This window comes from Rhincodon typus, chromosome 6 (assembly GCF_021869965.1).
Source record: "Rhincodon typus isolate 14 chromosome 6, sRhiTyp1.1, whole genome shotgun sequence".
Classification (NCBI taxonomy): domain Eukaryota; kingdom Metazoa; phylum Chordata; class Chondrichthyes; order Orectolobiformes; family Rhincodontidae; genus Rhincodon; species Rhincodon typus.
The window spans coordinates 98,098,957-98,121,496 of NC_063337.1; the positions used below are offsets into that span (position 1 = coordinate 98,098,957).

Below are 22,540 nucleotides of genomic sequence, written 5' to 3' on the forward strand. Positions count from 1 at the left end.
TAGTCTGCTGTCTGTCTCCTGTATTCCTACATAGTATTGTGGTTTGCAGGCTACAATTCAGTTTATTTCACCTTGTATGTCCAAGGCCTTTTTTTCAAAAGATCACTCTCATTCTACAAGTGATCTCTATAATGAACTAGGATTGACTTTTCCATGATAGTCTTCTGCAAACTTGAACAAAGTGTTTGTTTTTAATCTCAGCATTTCCTTTCTTGAACATAAGATTGTCACTCAGTAAATGGAGCAGATTTTTCCCTCAGCTAATAAGTCATAGTGATCTGGAGCCTCGAATATTTCTGCAAAGTCAATATATATCTTAGTTATGTCAATTGTTATGAAAGCACTGGCTGTTTCTGCACAGGGAGATTAGAAATATTCTTCAACGTTTCCTTTTTCAGTCTCCAAAGCTCAACAGCCTTGTATGACAGCTCACAGCTGGACTTTTAGCTCAATAAAAACCGAAAGAACTGCGGATGCTATAACTCAGGAACAAAAACAGAAGTTGCTGGAAAAGCTCAGCAGGTCTGGCAGCATCTGTGAAGAAAAAAAAAATCAGAGTTAACGTTTCGGGTCCGGTGTTCTGAGGTAGGGTCACCGGACCTGAAATGTTAACTTTGATTTTTTCTTCACAGATGTTGCCAGACCTGCTGAACCTTTCCAGCAACTTCTGTTTTTGGACTTTTAGCTCAGTGGTCCCTTTGAGGTGGTTAGACTGCTTCAATTCTTGCAAAACGTCAATCTTTTTGGACCCCTTTTGGTGCTCAACTTTATGTTTTGGGTGAGAATAGTGAGAGAGACTAGTTTAAGAACTCATAACCTGAAACTGGGACCTCCAAAAAGACACCAAGTATTTGACCAAAGAAAATGAAATATGACAAAGGTCCAAAAAACAAACCTGTATTTGTTAGAACAGAGAAAAATGAGAAGCAATCTTACTGAAACATACACAATTCTCAGGGGACTTAAAGGGTAAGTGCAGAAAAGTGTTTTCCCCCTTGGTGGACAGCCTAGGTGTACAGATTTCAGAGTAAGAGGTCAGACATTATAAAAGCTTTTCACTGTTTAAGGCAGAGATGAGGAAACATTTCATCTCTCAGAGGATGGTGAATCTGTGAAATTCTTCACTGCAGAGGACTGTCGATGTTGTGCATTCAGTATATTTAAGGCTGATTTAGATTTTTAATCAGGGAATCAAGCTTTATGAGGAGAAGGCAGGAAATTTGTAGTTGAAGATGAGATCAGCTGCGATCTCACCGAATGGCAAAGCAGACTCATTATACTGAATGGCTTATTTCTGTTTGTATTTCGTATGCTCTTGTGGAAACCTGGTAGGAATGGTTCATATTCACTGTGCCAGTCTTGAGAGAGATACCACAGCGAGGTATACCCTAGAACTGCACAGGAAAAGCTGGCCACATGGGCGAGCTTGCCGTGTGTGTGTGTTCCACGCAGGCAAATTCCTTTAAAACTGCAGGAGTGCTGTCTTCCTGGGGAAAAGTGTCCCTGTCCCTGAAAGTGAGCAAATCTACTGTTTTACTCACAGGATCAGGAACTGCCCATTAACTAATGCCAGGAACAGTTTGAACATTCCCCCACCTCCCTGAATACACTCTTGACCATGAGACTACTCCAAAAACTGAGCCCAGATGAACAATGTGTAAGAGGACTCTATGTCTATTCTCCTTCACTGAGTTCAACTGCACCATAGTTCAGTGTCTCGTCCCATAATTGTAGGAAATTATTTCAAAGCTCCTGGTAGTGGGGATCAACACTTACTTGAGAAAAGATCTGGTTAGTAATGAAGTCACAGTATCTCCAGGAGTCTTAGTACTGCCATGGACCATGACATACACCAAGAAGACACAGAAATTGAGAGAAGCCAATGCTGCCAAAATTAATCAGGTGAGAGAACACTCAGAGGAAAAAAAAGAGGGCAAAAAAGGGATTCATTGAGCAAAGGGTTTCTTTCCAGGCTTTCAGGAAAAGGAAAGGGTTGCCACAGAATAAACTACTTTTGCAAGGTCAGCAAAGGTGCAGAAAGTTGGACAAGGTCCAATAGTCTAGCAGGGTCAGCAGATCCGATAAGATTGGGATAACCCAGGATAGACTCTCAGAAATTAAAAAAGGCTGAACTCGGACTGCAAATATTCAAAATGTCAAAATAGAGCCAGGGTACTAAAGTGATAGCAGATATTGTGGGAAATGCAACCAAATGTAGTCAGTAGAGTCCGTCCCATCTATATTAATCAGGGAATCAGAAAGTTCCCAAACCAGGCTGATAAATGTGGACAAGGAGCTACATGCTCATAGGTTGAACAAGGAGTTGAGCTAACCACGCAAACAAGATGATTGTGAGGGAGACATTTCGTCCAGTTGGAAAGCCACCATGAAATATAGCAGAGGTTGGACAGTTGAACGTTGAAGTGTTCCAACAAATATAGTGGTAGGTTTCAAAGCGGCTTTCCTCAAGTGCACAGGGCACTGTAGGGCTTTTATGCCCTGTAACCTCTGACCCCTCCTCTCCAGGTGACTAGCTAGGCCCCTCGGCTAAGAATATGTAGTAGCCTAGCCAGCCATTCCACCTGCAAGTGGACATCCTACACATTTCTAGGGGTAAATTTGGGACACTTGGTGCAACTATCAAACCCAGAGCATACCTTCCTCCTCAGTCTACTCTGTGTCTTGGTCTTCAGCCTCTGGCATCTCTGGACAATATGGCAGAAATTCTTGTGTATCTGAAAGCCTGAATGCGCAACTGAAAGTTTTCAGAGAAAAGCAAGTGTGAAGAGAAAGGGGCTCTAGCAGCTTATATATCATTGCAGATTGTGGAATGAGGCTGAAGTCAGATTTCATAGAATCATAGAATCCCTACAGTGTGGAAGCAGGCCCTTCGACTCAACAAGTCCACATTAACCCTCCGAAGAGCATCCCACCCAGACTCATCCCTACCCCTTTCCACAGTAACCCACCTAATCTACACACTCCTGAACATTACAAGTAACTTAGTATGGCAAATCCACCTAACCTGCATATCTTTGGACTGTGGGAGGAAGCCCACACAGACATGGCAAGAATGTGTAAACTCCAAACAGATAATCGCCTGAGGCAGGAATCAAACCTGGGTCCCTGATGCTGTGAGGCAGCAGTGCTCACCACTGAGCCACTGTGCCACTCCTAAGAAATGCTAACAAGATCCATTATGCATGATCATCCATAATAGTCCCAGCAAAGCCACTGCCTCATTAACAGCACTGTTCTCCTGCAGTCATATCTGCCTTCTGCTGGTTTGTTACTGTTATGATCTAATTCGTCCTTCAAAACAGAGGCACAAGTGACAATGATTGTGCAGCACTGCATTTGGAGGATGTGCCTGCTGTTATGTATGAGATGAGAAATGTAATAGCGAAGCTGCAAACCACATTAATTTTGTGAAGATAAAGTTGGACATGCAAAAGTGTGGTTTGAGTGATGGTTGAGATGAATTGTTGATAGCCAAATTAAGGCTGTGGTGAAAAGAGCAGTGGGTGAGATCTGTAGTTTTGTTTTGTTTGTAGTTTTGTTGATTGGGTTTGGCATGTAAGGGTCTACTCACTGGCATTGATCATTTGTGTAAGATTGTTAAATTTTTGCGCTAATGCATTCAGGTCCTCAATGCCAAATTGCTAACTTCACTGCCACAGCCATTTATTTCTACTGGCTTCTGGTCTTTGTCTGGAAGGCCTTCTTGATCCAGAAAGAACAGAACCTGCTCCTCTGCTCCTGCTGCTGCACTTGCACCGACAGCAGTGCATCTGGACAATGGAGAGATGTTCTCCTGTTTGTTCCTGTCATTTTGGGACATTTCCAGAGAATCTTCAAATGTCCTCCAAGCAATTTCAGCCACTGCAGCAACAAAAATACTTCTTTCAGAGCTCCAACCTTACAGTCATACAACCTTGCATGAACTTGGGCTCTTTGCCAAGGTACACAACTACCCAGCTGTTCACTTAGTCCTGGTTAGCAAGACATAACAGTGAAAATAACCTGTCAGCTAACACTGACCCCAACTTTCTTTGCTGTCTACATCACTTCAACTGAAGATGTTGGTAATCACACAGTATGATCCCTGGGTCCAATTTCAGGAATGATTTAATTTTGCCCACTGCAAGCTACACATCAACTTAGTCAATATTTTTGCTGTATTAACAGGGGCCATAAGTCCTATAGTGAACAGTTATACAATGATTTTTTTTTTAATGAAGCAGTAAGACTCTAGACTTACAACATTGAGCAAATTAATTTCAATTAAATTGGAGAAAAATATGGGGAGAGGAAATATTGAGCAATGTGGTGAAAATTATATGTGTTAGAAAAAAAGCAACCTTACTAGGCCTAAATATCACTTTTTCTTTTAATGCCAGCTAAAACAATACACTGTTTCATAGAAAATCTATCATCAGTGATCTGTGAGAGCAGTACTCTGTTAAAATTAGTTTCTTCTTACAGCACCAATAAACAATTAGAAATACCAAACCTCAAGGAAGATTTAAAAGCGCAAAGACAAATTTATATATTGATCATATTTTACCCAATAAAAAAAGAAAACAAAGATATTGAAACATTACTTGCTACACTGGATAAAACCAATTAAAAAAATAAACAAAAATTTTAAATGGAAAGCTGGAGGATAGTTCTATGAAATAGCCTGAAGTGTACAAATGCTGGCGGATGATGTGGGTGGTATTTATATAACAAGATAATCAATTTTTGCATATATTTTAACAGGAGCAACTCTTGGAATGACACTATTATACCAGAGAAATGTAATTTTTGACTCAAACCTTGCAATCATTTGCTCATAATCACTGAGTTTGAGAGTTAGGGCTCATCAGTTATTTTCACGTGACCATGGATTATAATTTTCAGAAGCATTATCCTTCTTTTCTATCAAGAAATCATTAAGTATGAATCAAATTTCTTAATAAAAATGGAGTAGCATTTTCTAACATAGCAAAATATGTAAATATGGAATACAATGAAGAAACCTTCCTGGAAAAGTGAAATCCGCACTGGAACTTTTTTGATCTTTTCCTTTTGAAGCAAAGCAATTCCATATTTCCACATCTCCACCTCCTCCAAGTATCACTCTCTTTCTATCAACATGCAAATTCTCATTCCTTTAATTCAAATCCCTCTTCAGGCCTCATCTCACAAAGTAATCTCCTCTAACACACATTCCTGCATACACTATACTTCCCTTTAATCCGATGTTCCTCCTCACTCCTTCAGTTTTGTTGCTGGATCTCATTCATACTTCTGCAACACATTATATTTTCTCTGCCTTTCCTTACTTATCCTTGCTTTCAAAATTTTTTTGTTTAATCAACTGTTTCTTTAAGTCGCTATCCCCTCAGTCAATCTGTTCTCTTCCTCCTTATTGTGCCACATTCAGATAATTTTCTCTGAGTGAAGAGCATCATATAATCACTGGATGAGGATTGCGCTTTTAATCACGATTTCTGGTTTGATAGGAGCAAAACCCTATTTATAATAAAACTTAAATTAGATAGTTTTCTTTTCAAATTCATAAGTGGGATATGGCTCGGCCATCCCAATATGGTCTTGAGAAAGTAGTGATGAATCACTAGATTGGATGTATTTACTTGTGGGTTCAAGTATAAAGTGAACAATTAATGAATTTAGAATTCATTTCTTCATGGAGAAGGTAGCAAGAATGTGAAACTACTGGATTCCTGCATCAAGTGCAAAGATGTTGCAAGATATCATAGCAATATTTGGCTGAAGGTGGCATCAAGGAACTCTATCAAAATCAGAAGCAATAGGAATCGGGGGAAAACTCTCCGCTGGTTGGAGTCACACATAACGCAAAAGACTATGAAGGAATATTCTTTATTTGCCTGGATGAGTGCAGCTCCAACAACACTCAAATATCTCAACACCACCACAGTATGGTGGCTCAGTGGTTAGCACTGCTGCCTGACAGTGTTAGGGGCCTGGGTTCGATTCCAGCCTCGAGTGACTGTCTGTGTGGAGTTTGCACATTCTCCCCATGTCTGTATGGATTTCCAGTCTTCCAGGTGGATTGGCCATGAGAAATGCAGGGTTATGGGGATAGTTTAGGGGGTTGAGTCTGGATGGGCCGCTCTTTGGATGGTTGGTGTGGACCTGATGGGCTAAATGGCCTGCTTCCACACTGCAGGGGTTCTATGATTCTACCACCAAGGACAAAGCAGCTACTTGATTGGTATCTCATCTAAGATGTTCAATATTCACTCCCTCTCCTATATATGCACAGTGGCAGCCATCGCATACAATCAAAAAGGTGCATTGCCGCAACACAGCAGGGATCCTTCGGCAGCACCTTCCAAAGCCATAGCCTCCATCACATAGAATGACACTTCTGGATCTTGCATGCTTCAATAGTATATAACGTGCTCCCATCACTCAACTGCATTGTGAATCCATCCCAAATTCCAGGAAAGAGCTTGTGTAAGTGGCAGTGTTGGGTCCACAAGGCAATGTGCTGACCTGAAGGCTTCCTTGCCAGAAATCTGCCAAAATTCTACCTCCTCGTCCTGACAGGTTGAATTCCTCCTGCAATTTTGCTGTTTTCAAACAATAAACAGCCTACATATTCACTGGGGAACACTCCCCATCGACAGGTTCGCCTCCCTGCTGTTTACAAGTCAGTTACATTAAAGAACAGGAGAGTTTCACCTGCTGCTGGGAAAACTAGCTCAGATTATAGATTGTGGAGCTGGAGGAACACAGCAGGCCAGGCAGCATCAGAGGAGCAGGAAAGTTGACGTTTTGGGTCGGGACCCTTCTTCTTCTGAAACATCAACTTTCCTGTTCCTCTGATGCTGCCTGGCCTGCTGTGTTCCTCCAGATGCACACTGTGTTATCTCTGACTCCAGCATCAGCAGTTCTTACTATTTCTCAGATTGGTGTACAGTATATTCAGTTCTCCTGATAAAGCAGCCAATTGCGAATCATCAAAAAAAACTACATAAATTAAAGATGAGACAGTTTTTACAAAATGACTTGGGAAACCGCATTACTGTTAATACCAACAAATTTGTCTTTCATCTCTCCTTTGATCAGAGGAAGAAGCTTCCTTTATCCCCATGGAGAAAGATAGAAATAATTGAAGTGCCAGCAGCACGTAAAATCATTTACATTTTATACATGTCCTGCAAATCCCCTTTGATGTGTATTAAAACAAAATTCAAATTCTCTTTAATATGCTTCTGGGGAAAATTAATTAGAATTTTTAAAAAATGACAAAATGGTGAAGGTCACTAGGACTTACAGATGGTGGAAATCTGAAATAATAGGAATGTTAGGAGTACTCAGCACCAGGCAGCAAGAGCACAGCGAGCAATAGGTTGAGCCACTGAAATTTTATACAACTCCTAATCCGCAAACCTACTGGCTAGTTGGCAGGCTAGGGGTGTAAATTTAGATAACCTGGCAGTGGTGTTGTCTGCTCACCACTGCAGAGATTGTATTCATTGCTGAGGTGCCATGTATGGGCCAATTGAAGCTCCAATTACTGGCCAGCAGGTGCCAGGGTTGAATGGAGACTCTGTGGCCAACAGAGGTCCTCTCTGAAGGTTGCTCACTAACACCCCTCTACTCCACCGCCCTGACCCTCTCAGCTTCCTCCTCAGCTACTGAGCAAATCCCAGCCTCTAATCAATGTCATCAGGATCAGTAAAACTGTTCATTGTGAAACCCTGAGTTACTGCTATGTCCAAGTTCATGGAGTCTCTTTGTCGGGAACTGCCTGTAATCCCAAGAATGGCCAACACAGTCAATGGTACAACTAAGCAGTTGCCAGTTGTTGGAGTGGCCTACAGCTCCTCAGGACTTCATTCCACTGATGGGGGCAGACATCTTTAAATGGCCAAATGGCTCATTTCTTTCATCAACAAAAACAAAGTTGCTGGAAAAGCTCAGCAGGTCTGGCAGCATCTGTGAAGGATAAAACACAGTTAACGTTTCAGGTCCAGTGACCCTTCCTCTGAACAGGACCCGAAACGTGAACTCTGTTTTTCCCTTCACAGATGCTGCCAGACCTGCTGAGCTTTTCCAACAACTTGATTTACAGCATCTGCAGTTCTTTCAGTTTTTATTTGGTTCATTTCTTTCACTGCCCAAGTGAAAGGAGTGTTTGGAATCCTGGGTTGTAAGGAAAAGGAGTTCAAAGGCCAGCTTTTGGATCTCCTGTGTTGGAATGAGAAGGTGTTATGGGAAGGGGAGGGCTTGTTGCCGATGATTGAAGAGTAGATCAGGGTTTGAAGATGGAATGGTCATTTTGAAAGGTTGAAAGTAGACAGCAGGCAAATATAACTGGTGGTGGAATCGTAGTGGAGGTGGCAAACATGGTGGATGGTGATCCATTGATGTTGGGGATGATGCATAAGAGGTGAGGATCCAGGAGAAAATTATCATTTTCCTGGAAAGGAGAAGAAGAGATCACTGTGGAAATCTTGCAGGTGTAATGGACACCATTGAGGGCCCTGTCAAACATTATGGAAAAGAAAAGATGAAATATCAAGTAGCATTGAATCATAGAATCCCTACAATGTGGAAGCAGACCATTTGACCTATCGAGCCCATATTGACCCTCTGAAGAGCATCCCACCGAGACCCACACCATCCCCGTAACCCTATATTTCCCATGGCTAATCTACCTAACCTACATATCCCTGGACACTATGGACATTTTAACATGGCCAATCCACCTAATGTGCATATCTTTGGACTGTGGGAGGAAACAGGAGCACCTGGAATAAACTCATACAGACACAGGGAGAATGTGCAAACTCCACACAGACAGTGGGCGGAATCAAATCCATGTCTGTGGCGCAGTGAGGCAGCAGTGCTAACCACTGAGTCACCTTGCCACCCACTGGAATGGAGATAGCCTCACCAGAACAGATACAATGGAGACAGATAAATTGCAAGGATGGAACAATCTTTCCAGTAAATGTAGTGGGAAGAAATGTCGTTAAGTTAGCTATCAAAGTTAAGGAACACAATAGCAGTGTACAATTGAGAGATTGATAAGATGGGACTGTATCTTCTGGTTTGTAAGATTATCATACTTTGGGACTATAGTTTTAAACATAATCACAACCACCACTAAAAGGCTAACTGATCATTTTTCTCACATCCGTTGCTAGATTTTGATGTATATACATTGACTTGCTGTGCTGATCTACATCGGAACAGTTCACATGTAAGTCATTGGCTATGAGACACTTTGGGACATCGTGGAGCTATTAATTAAAAACATATGGGTACAAGCTTCTACTTTTTTGCTGAATGCTTTCATTATCAGTGTAAGATGTCCCTAGAACAGATATTACGCTAGAGAACAAAACTGGCAGCTTGTGCAAGAATTGAATCCACACTGTTGGCATCGCTCTGCATCACAAACCAGCTGTCCAGTCAACTGAGCTAAACTGAATCCCTGATTTTCTGAAGAAGGGTCCAGACCTGAAACGTCAGCTTTCCTGCTCCTCTGATGTTGCTTGGCCTGCTGCGTTCATCCAGCTCTACACCTTGTTATCTCAGATTCTCCAGCATCTGCAGTTCCTACTATCTCTAAACTGAATCCCCCACCACTCTGGCATATTTTAACTGCCAGGACCATTTCATTACCATTGCAGGTTTAACAAACGAGCACAGGATGATGATATCTTACCACATACACTTCATTTTCATGTTCTCCTTGTCATTGACCCTCATAAACAACAATATATATAAACAAATGGCAATTTATTACTGTCTTAGTAATAGTCCTCTATGATACCCTATCACAAACTATTCAAAATCTCTTGTCTTCGTCCATAAATTTAAGGCTATCTACATGTACAAACACTTTTTTTTTCTGAAAATACCAGTTAACAATTCATGAAGCCTCTGGACAAAACTAACTCTCGTGATCCATAAGAGTGGCCCAATACTTAAAATTTGCATATATTATTTGATCTCTTATCCAATTACAGAGCCATGAGGCACTAACAGAAAAAAAAGTGCAAATATAATGTCTTCTCTTTGCCAAATATCATTTTCCAATTTTGCTCAGTTTACTGGCATTGTTTACTTCTACTGTTTTTTCAATGGCTCCGTGGACATTAGAAATGCCTAGGGCAAGATTTTCAGGTTGGTCTCCTGTCCCATCACCTGAAAGGACAGCAGATTTTGCTGAAAGCAGAACTTCCACGCCTTGCTCATGCAGAAGGCCCAGCTCAGACACCCGTTAGTCAGTCCAGTCAGTGACTCTGTAGTCCCCGCTGTGTACCTGCGTCAGCAGTTCTGAGGAAGGGTCACCGGACCCGAAACGTTAACTCTGTTTTTTTCCTTCACAGATGCTGCCAGACCTGCTGAGCTTTTCCAGCAACTTCTGTTTTTGTTCCTGATTCATGGCATCCGCAGTTCTGTTGGTTTTCATTCAGCAGTGACCAGGTCTGGAAACTGCATGCGATCCCCAACTTCTAAGGCCAGGAGCAGGTATGTCAAGTTAATTCCAAAAGTGGCTCAGTACAGGAGACAAAGGATAATGACTGACAGATGTTTCTGTGAATGGGAAGGTGTTTCCATTGGTGTTCCGCAAATTTTGGCTTTGGGTCTCTTTGGCTTTGGTATATGGAAATAAATTTGCAAGGCCTGATTGGGAAATTTGCAGACAAACACACAAATTGGAGGTGTCGTTGGCATTGAAGAGGATAACTGTCAACCGCAGGATGATACCAACAGTCTGATTGAGTGGGTGGAAAAGTGGCAAATAGTATTCAATCTGGCGAAGTGTGAGATAATTCATTTGGGGAGAGCAAACAAAGCGAGGAATACACAACAATACGGGAGACTATTAAGGAAGGTAGAGAAAGTGTGACACCTTCAAGTGCTTGTTCACATGATCCAGAAGGTGGCAGGGCAGGTAGACAAGGTGGAAAGAAAGCATATGATATGTCTTCCTTCTTTGGGCGTGAGGTATCGAAATACAAATATGATGAGTAAACTATGTAAGGCACTGGCTTGGCCACACCTGGAGTTTTGTGCCCAGTATCTGGATACCACACGACAGGATAGATATAATTGTTCTGGAGAGAGAACAGAAATTTACAAGAATGTTGCCAGGGTTTGGAAATTGCAGCTATGAGTAAGAATTGGCTAGGGTATGGTTGTTTTCCTTCAAACAGAAGAGGTCAAGGGGTGACATAAAGAGTGAAAATAATGAGGGGCTCACCTTGAGTGGAAAGAAATGACTTGTTTAACTTCATGGAGTGGCCACAACCATGGAGCACAGATTAATGGCGGTTAGTCAGAAGGATTAGAGGGAAGTATGATGAAAAAATAGTGTTGGGTGCCTGGAATTTGCTATCCAGCTCATTGGAGCCAGAAAAACCAAAACTCATTTAAGAAGATCTTGTGTCTGTACCAAAGCATTGTAACCTGCAGGGTTATGAGCCAAGTGCTGGTAAGTGGGATTAAAATGGGCAGATCAATCCTCAGTCTCTTTTCTGTGTCACCCTTTGTGAAGTGGACATTGTCCCAAAGCAAATGATTATCAACATAGCATTCTCTAGGCACATTTTTCTTAATTGGCCCTTGTATAGAATTCCCTCAAAAATACACAGTCAAATCTACCTCTTCTACTAGTCCAAGTCTCTGCAGCTAAGATGCCTTTAATTATTTTTAATTGTTTTTCTATTCCAAAACTAATGGACATAGAACATAGAACATTACGGCGCAGTACAGGCCCTTCGGCCCTCGATGTTGCGCCGACCTGTGAAACCAATCTGAAGCCATCTAACCTACACTATTCCATTATCATCCATATGAACATTTGTCATTTCTTCCCAGTAGAAATATAATGAATCCTGGTGTATTTGAAGGACCATTGGGGTGATTAGCATGTGAGGAGTCAATAGAACTGATTAATTTAATTCCTTGTGAGTCACTCCCACGTTGTTATTCAGAGTGTACACTGTATTAAACTTTGTCTTCTGCACTTCTCCAACAATCTCATATTTCAACATGGTGATTGATTCTAATCATAGTATCTGATTTGGTTTGCATGTATTACCAGTTTAATTGATCTGTTAAGCTCCTCAATTCGTCTGCTTCTTCCTTAATTCTCGTCTTCCTTTAGAGAGGATCTGATCCGATTTTTTGGGACCTATTTACATTCACTAGGTAAGACTGTTGATTCAGAGTTATCGCCAATTTCATCGTTTAATATCTAATCCAATTATTTAAAAGCTCCTGAAAACTTACAGTTTTAATTTTGCTGTAAGTTCACTTGTGACAATGTTTTTAAATTCCCTACATCCGTCCCACTTCCCTTTTGAGCTGAACTTTGCAAAATGCAGCCTTCAAGGACACCGTTCTCAAGTATTTGCTGCTCACAAGGCCTTCAAAGTTTCTTTTCCTGAGATAGGTAGTTTTATTCTTCTAACTTCGTCCCCCAGATTTTGTTTAGAACCTTTTGCCACGGGCCTGGCTTGAGTATTTTTAAAACAACTTATCACACTGGTCATAGGTTTTGCATTCAGTAAACAGGAACCATCCCCAAAGCATGTACATTTTTATTCAACCATCCTTTGCAGGCAATCTTTTACAGGAGAAACTGAATACTTTCAGACAGAATCCAAGCATACACTTTCTAGAACCATAAGATCCCTACAGTGTGGAAGCAGGCCATTCATCCCATCAAGTCCACACTGACCCTCAAAAGAGAATCCCACCCAGACTCATCCTATCCCTGTATGCCTCATTTCCCATGGCTAATCCACCTTGACTGCACATTCCTAGACACTATGGGCAACTTAGCATGACCAATCCACCATAACCTGCACATCTTTGGACTGTGGGAGGAAATTGGAGCACCTGAAATAAACAAACACAGACATGAAATAACATGCAAACTGCACACAGACAATAGCCTGTGGCTGGAATTGAACCAAGGTCCCTGCCTCTGTGAGGCAGCAGTGCTAACCACTGAGTCATCTCGAGTCTTAGAACATAGAACATAGAACAATACAGCCCACGATGTTGTGTCAACCTATTATCCTACTAAGATCAAACTACCCTGCATACCCTACATTTTACTATCCTCCATGTGCCTATCCAAGAGTCTCTTAAAAGTCTCCAAAGTGTCTGACTCCACTACCACTGCCGGCAGCGCATTCCACACGCCCACCACTCTCTGTGTGAAGAACCTACCTCTGACATCTCCCCCATACCTTCCTCCAATCACCTTAAAATTATGCTTTTTCGTAATAGTCATTTCCACCCTGGCAAAAGGTCTCTGACTATCCACTCTATCTGTGCCTCTCATCATCTTGTACACCTCTATCAAGTCACCCCTCGTCCTTCTTCGCTCCAATGAAAAAGCCCTAGCTCCCTCAACCTTTCCTCATAAGACCTGCCCCCCAGTCCAGGCAGCATCCTGGTAAATCTCCTCTGCACCCTTCTGTGAAGCTTCCAGTTTTATTTCAGATAACACAATCCCTCCCCCAACTTGCTGGTTGACTACTTCTTATGTATTTTAATACAAACAACTATTTAGTTCACAATACCTATTTACTTGTTACCTTTAACTCCTAGGTGTTTAGTATCCTATTGGTAGTATTAGACATTAACAACTATGGTGCTCTTATTGTTCTCAATCAGACTTTAATACAACAGCCGAATGCATCATATTTTTTCTTCTCCTTTACTTACAAAAAGAACACATAAAGATATCTACTTAAGGCAAAAATTTAGATCAATGCTTCAAATTTGTTAGAGTTATATATGAACCTGACTACAATTTTTCACCATGTGAAAGGCTTCCCTTCGCAACAAGACTGGCCAATATTTTTAAAAAATTGGTCAGGGAAGAAACAGGATAAACTGACTCTTCCGAGTACACAAGTCAACTAAAAAAACCACTTACATTTTCTGGACATTTTCTGCCTGTATATTTTATAACATTAATTTTGCTTATACTTTTGAATGACAGCCTATTAAGGCTGGCAATAGAAGAAAAATCCTTGCACTTAAGCTTTAAAATCTTTCGATGTCGGTAGCATGCTGACTTATAATAGGAATTCTTACAGTTTTTTCACTGGCACAGGAGCATCATGAGTGATTTCTTCATATGTTTCCTCTTGCACTTCTGGATCAGCGCAAAAAGGTGCAGATTGTTTCCATGTCTCCTTCCAATCTTCCTCTGCTTTCAGCAATATATCTTCAATACATTCAGATGCTGCAACGTCTAACAATGACAAAGGCATCAGTCATTCCAGGTAATTTCACTCATCACATGGGTTCTCTGGAGATTACATTCCAATTAGCACTATGAACAGAATTATTGAATCGTTGCTGTACAGTGGGAGACCATTCAGCCACTTCAGGTCTGTGATGGATCTATGAACAAGAAATTCACGCAATGGTCCTTCTTCCAAGGGCCCTTTACATTATTCCTTTTCAGGTAATAATTTAAATCGCTCTTGAATACCTCAACTGAACCTGCTTCCTACTCATGCTCAGCCAGTACAGCCAAAAGATAACCAATCACTGCATAAAAAGCTTTTTACCCCTCATGTCATCATTGCTTCTTTTAATTCTTAGCTGCCTGATTCTCAATCCTCTCACCAAGAGGAAAAGTGCTTTCTTATCTATTCTCTCTCCAGACCCTTCCTGAATTTGACTAGCTGTCAAATCTTCTCTCAACCTTCTCTTCTCCCAGGAAAACAGGCCCAGCTTCTCCAATCTATCGAGACACCTGACATTCCACATCCCTGGAATCTTCCACATGGATCTTTTCTGCTTTCTCTAATGCCTTCGCATCCTTCCTAATGTGTGATACTCAAAACGGGATGCGATCTCTAGCAGCTGCCTAACCAGTGATTTTTATAAGTATAGCATTACTTTTATACTTAAAAAAACAAAAAAACTTATGCTGGTATTGAAAATGCCTGCGATATTGCACTCTTGGCAATACATGGCACAGGTGGCACAATGGTTAGTACTGCTGCCTCACAGCACCAGGGACCCGGGTTTGATTCCACCCTTGGGCGACTGCCTGTGAGGAGTTTGCACATTCTCCCTGTGTCGGTGTGGGTTTCCTCCAGGTGTTCCAGTTACCTCCCACAGTCCAAAGATGTGCAGGTTAGGTGGATTGGCCATGGGAAATTGCCCCATAGTGTTCAGGGAGGTGTAGATGAGGTCGGTTATAGGGGGATGGGTCTGGGTGGGATGCTCTGAGGGTCAGTGTGGACTTGTTGGGCTGAAGGGCCTGTTTCCACACTGTAGGGATTCTATGATTCACAAATTAATATTTAAGGACGATCTGGGAAATGGTGAAAGTTTTCAGGTTAATTGGACATTCTCTGCATGAAAAACATTTTACTGTTTGAATTCTTGGAAAGCAAAGTTAACAGTTCAATACAAGCTGTAAGCCACCTGCTTTCAAAAAAAAATTCACCAGTGGAACATGGGAATCACTGCCTGGTGGAACATGGGAATCACTGCCTGGCCCAGTATTTATTGTCTGTCCCTAGTTGCTCTTGAGAAGGTGCTGGTGAGCTGCCTTTTGAGCCGCTGCAGTCAATGTGCTGTAGTGACCCACAATGCCCTGGGGGGGGGGGGGTGGCGGTGGAATTCCTGAATTCTGACCCAGCAAAAATGAAAGAACTGTGATATATTTCCAAGTCAACATGGTGAGTGGCTTGAAGAGGAACTTACAAGTATTCGTGTTCCCATATATCTGCTGCCCTTGTCTTTCTAGATGGAAGGAGTTATATGTTTAGAAGGTGCTAATGAAAAGTCTTTGGCAAATTCCAGCTGTGCATTTTGTAGGTAGCACACAGTGCTGCTCCTGGACACCTGGTGGAGTAATGAATGTTTGTGGATGCGTGGCCAGTCGAGTGAGCTGATTTGTCCTGGACGGTGTCAAGCATCTTGAGTGACGTTGCACTCATCCAGGCAATTGCGGATTATTCCATTACACTCCTGACTTGTGCTATCTAGATTTTGGGCAGCTAGGAGATGAGTTACTTAGAAGTAGTATTCCCAGCTTCTAAACTGCATTTGCAGCCACTGTAGTTACATTTTGAGCCCAGTTCGTCTTCTGGTCGATGGTAATCTTGGGATGTTGACCGTGGGAGATTCAGTGATGGTAACACCATTGAGTGTCAAGAGGCAGTAGCTGAGTTGTTTCTTATAGGAGATGCCATTGCCATATGGTAAGAATACTATTTTCCAGTTTTCAGTCCAAGTGGCAAGTAACATTCACACGACACAAATGCCAGGCAATGATCATCTCCAATAAGAGACAATCTAACTACTGCCCATTGACGTTCAATGTTGTTTTTACTGAAAATCAAGTGACATTGGAGAACCAGTTAAGCAAAGCTTTAAGAGAGATAAAGGATGAGTTCTATTGTCTTAGTAACTGATAGAAAACTGTCCTTAAGTGGTCTAGGGGCTCCAATGCTTATGGTTACCTATTAACCTTCACTAGACCTAGAGTTCTGTTTTACAGATCCAGGAGACAAAGTCAGGATGATAGCCTAGAATCCATGGGACTCTATCCTGAAATCCTGTTCTCAGCAGAGGTTTCTGGGAACCCGGTATAGCTTCTGTCTCCATGGTAAAACCTGAAAAGCTGGACTGTGACCATGTTCCAGAGACATAAGTCCAAATTGATTGGAAACAGAACTGGACATCTACCATCAACCCATGGCTGTGCGCTATTCAGCTTCAATCATAAGAAAAAGTGGATCTGAGAAATCATCAGATTTTTTTCCCTTTGGTTTCAGACCCTTGACCCAAGGGATTATGTTTTTCTCTTCTGCCTTTTTCCAAAAAAACGCTCACCCCTGCAGAGATTTGTCTTTTTGGGCTGCAAGAGTGCTTTTGAGTGGTTTAAGGGGATATATATTATCAAATCAGATCAAACGTTAGGTGTTAACCAGACTTTAATCAATTGCATAAAAGGAGTAGCAGCCAGGACTCTCCCGTCTGAGAATCCAAACTGATTTTTTTGGCAGGATGGTGTTGCAGTTTGAGGTGAAGGTCTGGGCCAGTGGCGGTGAAAGCAGGACTCAGGTCCTGGTGCATGGTGTCAGGTCCAGCGCAGGCCTGAGGTGGTGGTGGTGGGTCAGGGCTAACAGCAACAGCAATACCAGTCGCACTCATGCCTGACTGTACCAATAGGAGTGCGAGGCAGTACCTTATGGGTGATCTCTGAAGACCCTCCCAGTTCTAGTTGAATTGGTGTTGTGGGAGGAGGTTTTGGGGGAGGTGGTGGGTGAGGGTCTAGCAGGCCTGCAGGGAAGTCAGGATGAGGTCCAGTGGACCAGAGTGGTGTGGGATGTCCACTGTGTTTGAGGGAGTGATAGGGACAGGAGGAAACAGCCAGTCTGAGATGATGATTTGGGCTGACATCTCTAATAGTGTTGACACCATCTGCATGTTGGACATTGACAAGTACCCAGCCCTTCAGCTATTTCAGCTATGTCAGTATCCCCATCCTCTCTCAGCACTGATAGGCCTCCTGCACCCATCATTAACACTCCTCCAGAACCGCTTACCCTGCTTCTCCTGTCTCAGACGATCTGCTATATCCCAACTCCTGTACTTTCTTCAGCAACATTCCTGTTTCCCCCACTCTACGCACACCCTCCCCAAACTCCTCAAGCCAAGTGTCCCTTATTCTTTACCCACAGAGATGGATACCCTGGTGATGGGCTTGGTTTCTGAAGTAACAAAAGGATCCTGTTCACTCTTCCCCAGCCCCTGACAAAGAAAAAAATCAGGCCTTTGCATCTGTTTTCACAAGATAAAGGATCAGCAGAAACTTTAATTAAGAAGATATAGAGTGAAGCACTGGGTGGAAAAGGGAAATAATAATGTATTTAATATCCTCAAAATCATCAGGTCCAAATGAATGATATACCAGGCTGCTGAGGGATTCAAGAGAAGAAATAATGGATGCTCTGGCTATCATTTTCATGGATCTGGAGTATTGGAGGAGTACTAAAGTTGTACCATTATTTCACAAGTTTTAGCCAACCCTGCTGCTAATAAATTATTGGAAGGATGGCTGAGAGATAGTGTAGATTGACAGAGACAGGAATTAATCAAGGACACAGTCAGCACAGATTTGTTAAAGGAAGCAAATGTCAAAATCACCTGATTTTTTTTTTGAGGTTGTGTGGTTTTAGTGAGGTAGCACATTTGATGTAGGGAACACAGATTTTAGTAAGGCTTTAGGCAAGGTATAAATGACAGACTGATCATAATATTAAGAGCTTGTGGGAGTTATGGGAAAATGGTAAGCTGGATCTACAATTGGCACAGTAGCAGGATGCAGAAGTTTATGATCAGTGGGCTTTTTGCAACCATTTTGATTTGATGAGTTGTTCCTGGTGAGCAAGAAATCTGTAGACTTCAGAAAGACAAGAATGAACTGGTCATGTGTGCAGAAAAATGGCAAATGGACATGAATTCAGAAAATTGTAACATAATGTATTAAGGGAAGACAAAAGAAAGCAGGGGAAGAAACAATAAATGATGGGATTCTGAGAAGTCTAGAGGAACAGAAGGATTATGGAGAATGTATATACATACCTCTGAAAGTAACAGGCTGATGGATAATGCCATCAGGCTAGCAAAGTAACTTTGCTTTGTCGGCTAAGGTCTAGAGTATAAGGAAGGGAGGTAGTCCATTAGTACACTGGTTAGACCATGGCTAGAGCTCTATACATTTATGGTTCGGTCATTACAGGAAGGATGAGATCACACTATAGTGGACACGTAAGTGCTTTGTGAGAAGGTTGCCAGGAATACAGAATTTTGGCTGATTAAAGGTTGAATAGGCTGGCATTGTTACCTTTGGAAAAGAGACAGAGTGGAGATTTAATTGAAGTGCATAAAATTATGAAGTTAGAATGCATTCAAAAGACCTATTTCAGTTAGCAGAGAGGTCAATGAACAGGGGCATAGAGTTAAGGCAATAGGCAGAAGTTTAAAGGGGTGTTGCACTTATTTTTCCTCATCTAGAGAATGATGGGGCTCTGGAAGTCACTGCCTAAAAGTTGGTAGAGGTGGAAACATTTATTGTATTTTAAAAGAACCTTGGTCTTAAACTTCAGGTGCCATAACTTACATGGTTAATGACCAAGAGCTCAGAAAGTGGGACGATGTTGAACAGCTGTTATGAACACTCTGGGGCAAATGCCAATATTCTGCACCGTAAACCTTTCTCTATTTATAAATGCAACCACAGCGTATGCACAATGCAACATCTGACTGACGAAATGTGCCTACAAGCTGTACTCAAAAAGCCCCAGCATGGGGCCCCTGTAACTTCTTCCCTGTCTTGCAAGCACCTTTTTGTGGAGATTGTTGGACCTTTGGTTGTGACCTTCATCCATCCCATACATTCTAATCTGGGCTCTATGTTCACTTAATATGTCAAGCAATAGAAACATTAACTGTAATCAAACCATGAATGATGTGACTAGCCACTGAAGGAGAGGTGGATATATTTTGTACTGGAACACCACTACTTGTCTGGTCTGGAGTCTGTGTAATAATACACACCTACTTGTGCGTACATTTGGTCATCTTACCCAAAACCATCTTACATAGCTCGGTGCCTTTATGTTTCTGGAGACTATTGTTCCTGTAAAATGCCTTGGGATATTTCATTATATGAACAATTCTACATAAACATAAGTAGTTGTCATTGTGTGTGGGAAGTACTGGTTTGCCTGGCGTGTAGCTATATATGTATATATATGTATGTGAGACATATTTGTGTGTGAGATTTGTGGAACAAAGCAATGAGAAATAAAGCAGTTTACATTTTATTGAGAGGTGGAAAAATGATCCTAGCTCAGTTATCATCTAGACCAATTTGGTTTTACATACCTGAGGGCTTCTCCTCATTACAGTTAAGGAGATTAGGATTTGCATGATGCTTCAGAAGCAATTTCACAATGGCAATCTGCGGAGGAAGCGAAAACATTTTCTCATTTTAATGATCATCCTCATGTATTTATTTATTCATTACATCCATCAGATGTTGGAATGGGAATAAAGCACGTGTTGATCTATTTTTTAATTAAAAATACCGAATAGGCAATTCAGTTCCTCAAGTCTATTCAACTGGATCATGTCCTAACTCAATTCATTCACCCTTACTTCAAATCCCTCTATATCCTCAGTGAACAAAAATCTATGATGTGGAGATGCCGGCAATGGACTGGAGTAGAGAAAGTTTGAAGTCACACGACACCAGGTTATAGTCCGACAGGTTTATTTGAAACCACAAGCTTTCAGAGCGCGAGTCCTTCCTCACCTGTCATGTGACTTCAAACAAAAATCTAGCAATTTCAATCCCACACAGCCTATCATCCATAGCTCTTGGAGATTCTATGGTATTTTCTGTGAAAATGTGCTTCCTGATTTCACTCCTGAATGCTGCTGATCTAACTTGAAGGCTCTTCCACCAGAGCAAACAGTTCTCTGTATCTATCTTATTGAGTTTCATAATCATTTAAAATATTTTGGTTAGTTTACCCCTTAACCTTCTGAAGTAAAAACAAAACTAAACCATGCTTATTATGCAATCTGTCCTTGCACTTGAACGCTACATCCCTGCTGTCAATCTTCATCTGCATGGTGCCCCCTCCAGTGTTGAGTTATTAGTGGCGCTGAACTCAAGTAGATCTCCAGCCTGAAGAATACAAGCTAACAAATGCCACCCTCATGAAATACTTAAATATTTACGATGTATCATGAATATCTCAGTTCAGAAGTTATCTCACTATGAACAAGCACTGATAAAATTGACTCAAAAATTCACATTCACATTGTCTTGGACCAATTGACTGCTGCTTTCTGATGTTCAGATTTAAATGCATGTTTGGTTGCTGGCTGTTCCTATCCTATTTATTTTTCCATTGCAGTAAGCCTCAGCATTTTTTATAATTGCAAACACCAGGTTATTGTGTCTCGGGAGAATTTAAAGTAGATTTTAATCTTACCAGGACATGCAAATCTGTATTCCTGGCATGAAATGTTCTCCTCGAGGAGCAACAGAGATTAAAACACCTCTGAATATGAATTTTAAAATATCTTTAATAGGATTAAAAAGAATATATAAGAAAGAATGCATTTATGTAACGCTTTTCAACATCCTCAGAATATTCTGAAGTGTTTTACATTCAATGAAATACTTTTCACATGCAGTCACTGCTATTTGGAGGCAAACATGCCAGGCAATTTCAGTACAGCAAGATCTCACAATTGCAATAAAATATATGATCTGTGTTATTGGCTGAGGGATAGATGTTGGCCAGGACACCAAGGGTCTTGCAGGCTTTTCTGAAAGTTCCATTGTATTGTAATGTAGGCATGACCAGGGGTGGTTTAACATTTCATCCAAAAGGCAGTATTACCATCAATGCAATCAGAATTGCATCTACAAAACAAAGAAAATCACTTCAGTGTGACCATGTTTCACTGTATCATACAATGATTATTTTATAGTCTGGATCAATAAACAATGTTTTGAGAGCACAATTTGATGTATAAATCTAACATGCAATTTTGAATAATCGGCTGAAGATCATCAATCAATTTAACACATCATTAGTTCTTCATTGCAGTCCACGCTGGGGATCAATGACAAGAAATGTGTTAGCTAATGATAGGACTATACGCTGCAAAAGTTACCATTACTGTTTAATGATTGGGGTAGAATGCTGGCCCAATTCTCATTACCAGTTACTTTTAATCAACCTGTTTAGATAAATTATGGCACACCTCTGGGGCATATGGGACTTGAACCTGGACATTCTAGCTCAACAGCAGGGACACTACAACTGTGCCACAGGAGCCTCATTTCTATGCTTCTAAACCAAACAAAATTGTGTGAAGCAGCTCCTGATGGGGCATTGGAAATTAACAGTCATCAGAAATTTGGACGAGGAAACAAGAGCTTATTAAACTGAATTGACATTGTGATGTGATAAACAGTCCTCATTTCTAGACGAAATCAAAAGGCTTCTTTGATTAAGAGTTTTAGACAATGAACAATGTGTGAGTCTCAATGACAAAAAAGAACTTTTCTTGACAAAACACCATTTAATTTTACCTTTTGCTACAAGATGCAAGTTATATTAGTCAGTAAGCTACATTGGCCTAAATATTCCTGTCAGGGTCAGAAACCTGATTTTTGATCTCAATGAGATTAAGAATATCCACTTATACCTCTCCAGCTTTATGCCAGAGATCCCAGGAGATGGACTTACTGTTTCAAATCTGCCCAAGAATCCAGGATCCAGCAGCGAAGAAAATCAGCAAACAAAACCATATCTCAATTTGCAGCAGTCAACGCAGCGTGTTCTGAGAACTACATGTTCAGCAGCACAGTCAGACATTTTGACAGCTCCTGTGGAAGAGTGGGATTAATGTGCCAGGTGGGTAGTGTGCTTGTTAGGTAACATGCCAGGTGGGTATCATG

General features: G+C 41.3%; 1 protein-coding gene across 1 annotated transcript in view; it reads right to left on the bottom strand.

The window, feature by feature from the left end:
* The window catches only part of myo16 (myosin XVI), a 301,066-nt gene that overhangs the window by 184,331 nt on the left and 94,195 nt on the right, over positions 1-22,540 (bottom strand). Inside the window, exons 7-8 of the mRNA XM_048598425.1 lie at positions 19,942-20,017; positions 14,116-14,275 (exon numbers count right to left, since the gene is read on the bottom strand). Coding sequence (XP_048454382.1) covers positions 14,116-14,275; positions 19,942-20,017 — 236 coding nt within the window. The remainder of the gene's footprint in view (positions 1-14,115; positions 14,276-19,941; positions 20,018-22,540) is intronic.